At 40.2% G+C, this 8,387-nt stretch overlaps 2 protein-coding genes across 2 annotated transcripts; one reads left to right on the forward strand and one right to left on the reverse strand.

Moving 5' to 3' along the window:
• The first annotated feature begins 971 nt into the window (after positions 1–971).
• MRPS18C (mitochondrial ribosomal protein S18C) lies at positions 972–2,131 on the forward strand. The gene is made up of 4 exons (XM_017744175.1): positions 972–1,093; positions 1,491–1,548; positions 1,870–1,929; positions 2,014–2,131. Exons 1-4 carry the CDS (start codon positions 1,019–1,021, stop codon positions 2,088–2,090), a joined length of 270 nt encoding a protein of 89 aa, XP_017599664.1. The 5' UTR covers positions 972–1,018; the 3' UTR covers positions 2,091–2,131.
• Positions 2,119–8,298, reverse strand: FAM175A (family with sequence similarity 175 member A). The gene is made up of 8 exons (XM_017744174.1): positions 7,405–8,298; positions 6,495–6,531; positions 5,896–5,962; positions 5,058–5,251; positions 4,346–4,465; positions 3,947–4,031; positions 3,354–3,462; positions 2,119–3,211 (listed from the first exon to the last, which is right to left on the reverse strand). Exons 1-8 carry the CDS (start codon positions 7,433–7,435, stop codon positions 2,784–2,786), a joined length of 1,071 nt encoding a protein of 356 aa, XP_017599663.1. The 5' UTR covers positions 7,436–8,298; the 3' UTR covers positions 2,119–2,783.
• Positions 8,299–8,387: the final 89 nt, after the last annotated feature.

Raw genomic sequence — 8,387 nt, forward strand, 5'->3', positions numbered from 1 at the left:
ACCAGGTGAGGCTTCCCCGACCTGCCCCGCCCTGCAGTCCCGCTGCTCCCCCTCTGCAAGGCACCAGCGGTGGCTGGAAACGCTTTGCCGTGGTCGCTGTGTAGCTCGGTCTCCTCAAAACCCCGAATCCATTCTGGGGAGTGCAGCGCAGAGGGAGGTCACCAGACGCTGGAAGTTAAAGCCCCACCGATCTGTATTCCAATATCTTAGCTAGAGCCTCTTAAACCTGCTGTCTCAGTAACTCGGATGGGGAGCCAGCGACAGGACAAGGGACTAATGGCCATAAACTAAAACCGCAGGAAGTTTCACCTCAGCACGAGGAAAAACCTCTTTACACTGAGGCTGGCAGACTCCTGGAACAGCTGCCTGGGGAGGTGGTGGAGTCTCCCCCTCTGGAGACATTCCAACCCCACCTGGATGTGTTCCTGTGTTACCTGCTCCAGGTGACCTTGCCTTGGCAGGGGGTTGGATCTCCAGAGGTCCCTTCCAACACTGACAATTCTGTCACTCTGTGAAAAGTGAAACGTTGCCTTTCATATCTTGTAAGAATTTGGTGCTGGGTGTATTCTGAAGCTTGAGAAAGCTTTCAGTCCTTGGGACATAATTGTGACTCTCTCACTTCAGAAAGTGTGTGAGCACACAGGAGCTTCCTGAGACCATTTGCTTTGAAATTATTAAAAAAAATTCTTGTGGCTTATCAGACAGAGCTACCTTTCTACCAGCTTGCATAGATCTTGACTTCCAAGTAGAAGGTGTCAGCACTATCTTGCTGAATGATTGAATAGAGTTGTTAGTGTCATTGTTACTAAATATGAAAGACTGTTTACTTGTGAGAAGTCTTTTAGGTTGCAAGGTACCATGCAGTGAGTTAATAAATATTGAAAAACTTCAGTGGTGCACTAAATATCTCTTTTGGTTTCAAGAAAAATACTGATCAAAGGATTAAAAGTAATAAATGTTCTCTGTTTTCTCGTGAAGCTTACAGATGTTACTATTTCTCTAATTTCAGCCTATACAAATGGAGAACCCCTATAAAGACCCTCCAAAGAGATGTGTCTTATGTGGAATAAATGTGGACTATAAGAATGTGCAGGTGAGTTTGAAAATTGCTGTCCTTGGATGAAGGTAGTTGGTTTAAAAAAAAAGGAAATCCATTCATATGTGTAGGGGTTTAGAACTTAAGAGTAAGAATGTGTGCAGATTAAGGACCAAATAATGTGGTCATGACAAGATGTTTAATCTACTCTTCATGTATGAGTGTGACAACTTTGTTGTTTAACAATGAGAGTCCTTGGTTACAATTCAGCTGCCACAAAGCATGACAGCTGTTCCACAGAAAATACTGTCTGGTTCCAAGCTGTACTTTTTTCTTCAGGTAGTACTAAGTTATGTAAAAACAGATGAAAAAATAAAAAACATGGTGCAAGTAGTAATATAAAGCTAAAAAAAAAAGTTCTTAAACTGACTTGGGTTTTCTTAATTTTAAGTAGCTTCTTTCCCAGTTTGTTTCTCCATATACTGGCTCCGTTTATGGCAGACATATCACAGGTATGTGAAGTATTAAATTAAATCATTTACGGGTTAATAATAATAACGTTTTTGTGAGTCAAAGTAAGTGTGCATCAGCAGTCTTTCTGAAAGTAACCAGTCCTAACTCTATACATTTTGTAACAGTATTCCCCTGACTTAGTAGCCTGCATCAAGGAATTAAAATATCCCTTAATTTTATGCATTTTGTATTTAACAGTAAAAGCACACATGCATTTTTCTAGAAAGACTTAATCAAAGCTAGAGGGAATTGTCACTAATATCCCTTTCACCCTTTAGACTAATGACTTGCTTAGTCTTGAAAATAATTCATCCCTTTAGGCTTGTGCAACAAGAAGCAGAAGGAAATTACAAAAGCCATTAAAAGAGCTCATGTATTTGGTAAGTATGATTTTGCTTTCGAGTTTTCTAACTCAAGGCTACTTTTCTACTAAGAACACCTCCATCTTTTTTTTTTTTTAACAGGATTTATGCCAGTTATGTTTAAGAATCCACAATTTCTCACAGACCCCAAGCTATGTAATATCAAGTATCTGGAGTGATATGCTGTAAAGAAATAAACAATAAAACTGTTTCATGTTTATATATTTGTTTGCTGGAAATGTGGTTTGCTAGTATAATGTGTGGTAGATTGAGGGTAGATATCAGTCTTTTAAAAAAAATTTTTAAGGAAGTCTCTAAAATTTATTGTCTAAAGGAAGTATGAAAGATTAAAGCAATAATAGAAATTGGCAGCTTTATGGACCCCTTTCTCTGTTCACAGGTCTTACTAAAGCTCAGGTGGCTGTTTTTGCCCTTGCTGGGTTGTAAGATGGGGGGAAGTAAACAAGTACTGGTTTCCCAAGGACTAATGAATGTATTTAAATTGTGGCGGTTCATGTAGACAGCTAATTCTGTTATGTGTTCATTTGATGCTCCCTGCATCAGGAGGGTAGCATTGCTTCTTCAACAACAGCTTGTATCACTTTGAGGCAGTATGTGACATGCTTATCTGACTGATAGCATCCTGTGGCATAGTCTTTGGACCCTGAGAGAGAGAATACAGATGGAACTCTGGAAGGCAAAGTGAGGGAATGTCATCTTGGACTTGTCTTTATGCTGAACAGGATTCGTGCACTGAGAAAAAAGCCCCAACCTGCAAAAATGCCTGGTTATATACATCCCTGCAGTGCTATAGATTGATACATCACTGGAATACACTGGCAGTAGCTTTTGGTGTGAAGTCATCTGACAGATCAGAAAGTAGGAGAATGTGGGTATTCATTTGAATCTCTGTTTTTTTCAAACAAATCCTCATCTGTTTCAGTGCTACTCAGTGTAAACTTCCTTTCCTGGTCACTGTCCTCTTGGTCTTGAAGTGATTCTTGGTGAAGCTGCAATGATCTGGATTTCTTGAATGATTTTGTAACTGTTGTGGTCCCTCTGAATTTACGCTTGTTTAGATGCCTTGTTTCAGCTTCAGTGAAGTCTCTTTCCTCTACCATGAGAGTCAGTTTGTCCATGACGTTAATATGATGGTCTATGTTACAGCAGTTCTTGGATATCTGTTGGCCTTTGAAGGAAACAATGCATGTCTGAAGTCCAGAATTGGGGAAAAATGTTTGCAGTGCCTGACAAAGGAGAACATTCTCCTTTGGCTCTCCTGGGTGGTTTCTGTCTTCTCCTGGGGGGGGAAAAAAGTCAGAGTTGCAGAATGTCTTGCACCACTGCTGTTTTGGCTGCCTCACGTTCAGAAGTGTTTTCTGCTTCTGCCACTTGAGTCAGCTTTGGAAGGGCAAGACTTGCTTCACATTTGGTTAACTTACCTGAACAATTTTGTTGCTTTTTCCTCTTTATTTCTTCTTTTAATTGGCTCACCTCTGCTAAGAGTTTCTCTACAGATCGTTCACTGACTTCTACTGTAAAGCATATTTTCTGCAAGAAGAAGAGCGTGTGATCAGGTTAACAGTATTCACAGCAGCTGACTTCAGAATTGTTGCAAAATCCTTAAAGGTGCTCATGGTTAAGTTGGACACAAGGTAGTAAAAAGCTTAAGTAATGATACAGAGGTGGATTTGACAGAACTTAAACCTTGTGTTGAATGAGGTGCGAGATATTTTATTTGTTCCCATTTAGGCAAAGGAGATCTAACAAACTACAGATAGTACTCCCTCACAATAATCCTCTTGTGAGAACTTATTAGTGGACTTGAAGATTTAACATTGTACTTTCATCAAATGGGAACTTAAGCCTTCAACTTGGAGAATATAGTGTGCAGCACAGTAAACAGAACTCCCTGATCTTTCAATTTGTTCTTCCAAAACATGGCTTTGTTTCTCATGCAGTGCGAGGTGTTGTAGCCCTTGGTTGCCTTGGTTTTGTAGAACCGGTGAAGGTGAGGCAGGTGTGCCTGGCTTACCTTCAGTTCCTCCTGCAAGGTGGCATACATTTCATTTATCTTATGAACCTCTTGTAAGGACCCATCTTCATGGAAGAATTCTGACCTGTGAACCAAGAGTATAACTGCATAATTGCAAGTTAGTTATCCCAGCACTTAGTTGGAGCTTTAATGAGTAAAGAAGCATTTTGAACTTCAATGCCAGGTGCCTGTGTTGAGACAGACAGCTCCTGGCAAAGTATGGGCCTGAATTAATTTCCAAGTATGCTGGAATGGTAAATAATTGCAGAAAACTGGTCAACAAGTGAGCAAGCTATGGCTGTAGCTTTTGCAAAAGCACTTAAATGCGTTTATAGAAAGGTAAAGGTAGTTACAGTGATGGGAAGCTACAGCTGTCAGTAAATACGACATGTATTGTACCTGTGTTGTCTCACAGCTCTCACAAAACCAGAGGATACACAGGAACCGGACACTGTTCTGTAACCTTGCTGTTCTGCCATGCCCAAGTTGGTAACCACCAAAGGGACTTTCTGGAAAAGACTTAAAATGCAGAAGTGTGAAAACGTGGTCTATTAGCATCCAAAGATCTCTCTTTGAGAGTTAAAAGTTCTTGACCATTCAGGATCCATGGGGAGGGTTGCAGTGCAGTTGGTCCTTGCTAAATGTATTACATCACATACAGATGAAGCTAAAGGCAAACTCCAAGAGCAACCAGAAGCTGAGCAATGCCCATAATTTTCCACGCTTTCTGAGTACAGCACACACAAATGCAGCGCTTGGTAAGCCTAGCCTGCGGGCAGGATGTCTCTGAAGATCAAGTTAACACCAATTTAAATATTTTGATGCACACCATGTATAGTTGAAGTCCTGTACACAAAACAATTTGATCAGGAGCAGTTTGAGTGTAAATAAACTGACAGTGTCTGCCTGGTGATGCTGGCACTACAGGTAAAAGGGCAATCCCAGAACAGAGTTCCAGGGTAAGCCTTCAGTTGGGCTCTGGCAACATAAGGAGTAATCTTATTAAACGTGTAAGTTTCAAGAGTAAAATAAACAGTGTTACTGATTCCGTTGCAAAAAAGTAGAGAAACTTTCAAGTTTTAGCACATGCTATAGAAAACAAACCAATTACCCTTCCTGAGGCCGATGTAGGGCATGTTCCAGTCTGTAAGTAGAACAACTTTCTGTCATCACACTAGAGGTTAAAAGGAGGAATACAAGCCCCTGATTTGATAGGTGTGACTGCAGGTTTTTATGAAGAAGTCTTTCCCGGAATGTCATGGTCTGGTCTGTGTTGCGTCTGAATTTGTACCATCCTATTACACTCTGCAGGCAGAAGAAAATTCACAATTACTGTTGAACCACAGTATGTGATTATCACACTGAAGCAAGTTTGATTCAGTGCAGTCATATCTGAATTGTTTGCTAGTAGGTACATGTTCAAGCAGTTAGTTAACTTGAAACCCTTAAAGTTGCTAAGCTTAATTCCCATCTTATTTCCTTCAAAACCATGTGTTGAATTGGCCTGTTTCTGAGCTTGTGTTCAAGCTGAAACTGCAAACTTTCTTCTGTTTTGTTGTTTGTTTCTTTTCAGCTTCTACTTTCCCCTTGTCAAACTTTGTTCTGTGGAAAAGACTTAAGTTTTTTTGATGAAGTGGTCCTTAACCACTTGTGAGCTGACCTCATCTGATCTTAAGGGGGAAATTGGTGGAATTCCTTTGGGATACTTGAAGTGTTCACTTGAGAAATTAACAATTAAAAATAAAATTGTGACACATATGTAAGTAAACTCTAGTCAAAGATAAGCTAAACTGTTTTTTAAGGAGGAAAAAGATGTAGCTGCCTTGACCAGCAGCATGAGTGACTATAAAAGGTTTAAAAAGAAAAAACCTTGATACAAGAGGTATCCAGAACAGCCTCCACAATTTGAGTGAGCTCCTCAGTATGGTTTAGATTTGAAACTAAAATACCTTCTTACAGCCTGATAGTATTTTCTTCAGGGCAAGTTCATTCAGTTCTCCTGCAGAATTGTAAAAGCTGGAAGAAAATTTGGGCAATTAGAGGGCAAGAAATTGTACTGTAAAAATAACTCTAGCATGCTGGGAATCATTTCACTTTTGTTTTTTGTTTGGTTTTTTTTATTTATTTTTAATATTATTAAGGGTGAGGGGTTAGAATGTATAGAATGCTTTGTTTTTAGTGTGTTGACATTGTTCTGTAGTTTATATGGTATCATAGCTCACCAGTGCAGTATGCCTTATCTCCATTTCTATATGCATAGACAAACACACACACACACACACACAAACGCCCCCCCCCAAAATAACCAAACCAAACAAAAACACCAAAAAACCAAAACCACCAACAAAACAAACCAAAGAAAAAAAAACAAACCCCAAACCAAAACAGGAATAACATAAGGCATTTTTCATCTGTAATTCCAAGAGGTTGTTATGGCTACTATAGTTATAGCTGGGTGATTTTCTCAGGCAATATAAGTTTAACTCTTGAAGAGTTGAAGTTAGGGTTAATTTTAACTTTTTCATATCTGTTTACTTAAGATTCTTACCTGAACAACTGGTAGCATGGAATATGCTTCTGTATATCTGGAAAGAGAAATTAATATTACTCTGGGTTCATCAGCTCAAGATGTATATTCTTCTGCATGCTATGATCAGCATTAAACTGATAGAAGGATCAAGAAATAATTCTGTATTTCTTAAAATCAAATGCATTAACATCTAAATTAATAAGGTGAAGAAAGGAAATATTTTAAAAATATATTCTAATTAATTTTGTCAAAGGTAAAGGGAACCACTTACGTAAACTGTATTTTTTGTATATTATTCTACTCGGTCAACTGAAAAATCAAGTTAGGTACTTTATTTTTCTCTCCCTTCTGCTGAGTGTAGGAGCTTGTAGTATGAAAGATTTCATTGAGTTACTCAGTGCACATCCACTCCAATCAACATCAAGATGATAAATAAAAATACATCTGGCATCTGCTTAGTGAAATTATTAAAGAGTTTGCAGCCTTCACACCCAGAATTTTATAAGCTCCAAATGCGGTAATGCATGCTAATGCACTACAGTTCACATCACTGAATAGACCAAGCTTTTCCAGGGCAGCTGTAGTCCAGGAATTTGTGATGTAGCCAAGACAAGGAGTCTAAAGCCTAAATTATGTTTAATGTAACAAGATAATCCTCAAAGAGTAGCCATTCAAAGAACTAAAACATTTCTTTTAAATTACTGTGTTTTCTGCAGTAAAATTGTAATTTTTTTAGCAGTTAAAAATGTTACAAAATAACCCATGTGTTTTTCGTTGGTTGGTTGGAAGTTTTTTTTACATCAGTGTGGCGTGTAGGATCTTGCAGCTTTGGTCTTGCAGTAGGGTTTTGACTGCTATCTCTCAAAACTGAAAGCTGTCATTTACTGCCTGAAACCAAGCAGGGTATGAAAAATGCAGACACACTAACCGATTGTATAAACAACTTCAACATCATCCATTTGTGAGTCTGTAATGCTGTTCTTGGCTTCACCTTTCACATCTCCGAGGAGAAAACCTTCCTTTAGAGGGGAAGAGAAAAAAAAAATCACATTAACAGTAGCACAGACACTCCTGCTCTCCTTGGTGCTGGTGTGGCCTCACCCCCATTCCTTTGTGCAGTTTAGGGTGCCACAATGTAAGAAAAATACAAAGCTTTTAGAAAGTGTCCAAAGGAGGGCTGCAAAGATGGTGAAGGTTCTAGAGGGAGAGCCATACCAGGAGTGGCTGAGGTCACTTGGTCAATTCAGCCTGGAGGAGAGTGAGGGGAGACCTCAATGCAGTGTACAGCTGCCTCAAGAGAAGAAGTGGAGTGACAGACACTGATCTCTTTCCTCTACCGATCATGACAGGACCCGAGGGAGCGACATGAAGCTGAGTTGAGGAAGGCTTAGGTAGGATATCAGAAAAAGGCTTTTCCCCCAGAGGGTATTTGGGCACTGGAACAGGCTCCCCAGGGAAGTGGTCACAGCACCAAAGCCTGGCAGAGTTCAAGAAGCGTTTGGACAACACCCTCACAGGCACATGGTGGGATTCTTGGAGTGTCCTGTACGGTGCCAAAAGTTGGACTCTATGATCCTTGTGGGTCCCTTCCAACTCAGCATATTCTATGACGATTTCCCCTCTAGTATTAAGTGTAAATGCTTTCTTCAGGAGAGGAAAAATGCTGTCAAAATGAACGTGGGGGGTTTTTTTGTTTGGTTGGTTTTTTGTTTGTTTTTGTTTTTGTTTTTTTCTGAGTAGGTTCTGGCTCATTTTTCAGTACTAGCCCACAGTTAGGAAAAAATCCCCAGTCACGCAGTGCTGTGTGCTCGTCGGTTTCCCGTGGCTCCCGTGCGGGTGCTGTCCGCCGAGGCTGGGGCCAGGCGGCCTGGCCAGCGCTGTGCTCGGCGCGGGGCGGACACGGCGCTGCAG

The sequence above is a fragment of the Corvus brachyrhynchos genome, unplaced genomic scaffold (genome assembly GCF_000691975.1).
Source record: "Corvus brachyrhynchos isolate BGI_N302 unplaced genomic scaffold, ASM69197v1 scaffold229, whole genome shotgun sequence".
In the NCBI taxonomy this organism is placed as follows: domain Eukaryota; kingdom Metazoa; phylum Chordata; class Aves; order Passeriformes; family Corvidae; genus Corvus; species Corvus brachyrhynchos.

Bases quoted from the DNA above. Each gene is read 5' to 3' on its own strand.
- MRPS18C (XM_017744175.1), top strand. From the start codon at position 1,019: ATGGAGAACCCCTATAAAGACCCTCCAAAGAGATGTGTCTTATGTGGA. The intron at 1,094-1,490 runs GTGAGTTTGAAA...AATTTTAAGTAG, and splicing joins TGGACTATAAGAATGTGCAG to CTTCTTTCCCAGTTTGTTTC. The intron at 1,549-1,869 runs GTATGTGAAGTA...TCATCCCTTTAG, and splicing joins TTATGGCAGACATATCACAG to GCTTGTGCAACAAGAAGCAG.
- FAM175A (XM_017744174.1), bottom strand. From the start codon at position 7,435: ATGGATGATGTTGAAGTTGTTTATACAATCG. The intron at 6,532-7,404 runs GTTAGTGTGTCT...TTCTCTTTCCAG, and splicing joins TGAAGTTGTTTATACAATCG to ATATACAGAAGCATATTCCA. The intron at 3,212-3,353 runs GTAAGTTAACCA...TTCCCCCCCCAG, and splicing joins AAAGCAACAAAATTGTTCAG to GAGAAGACAGAAACCACCCA.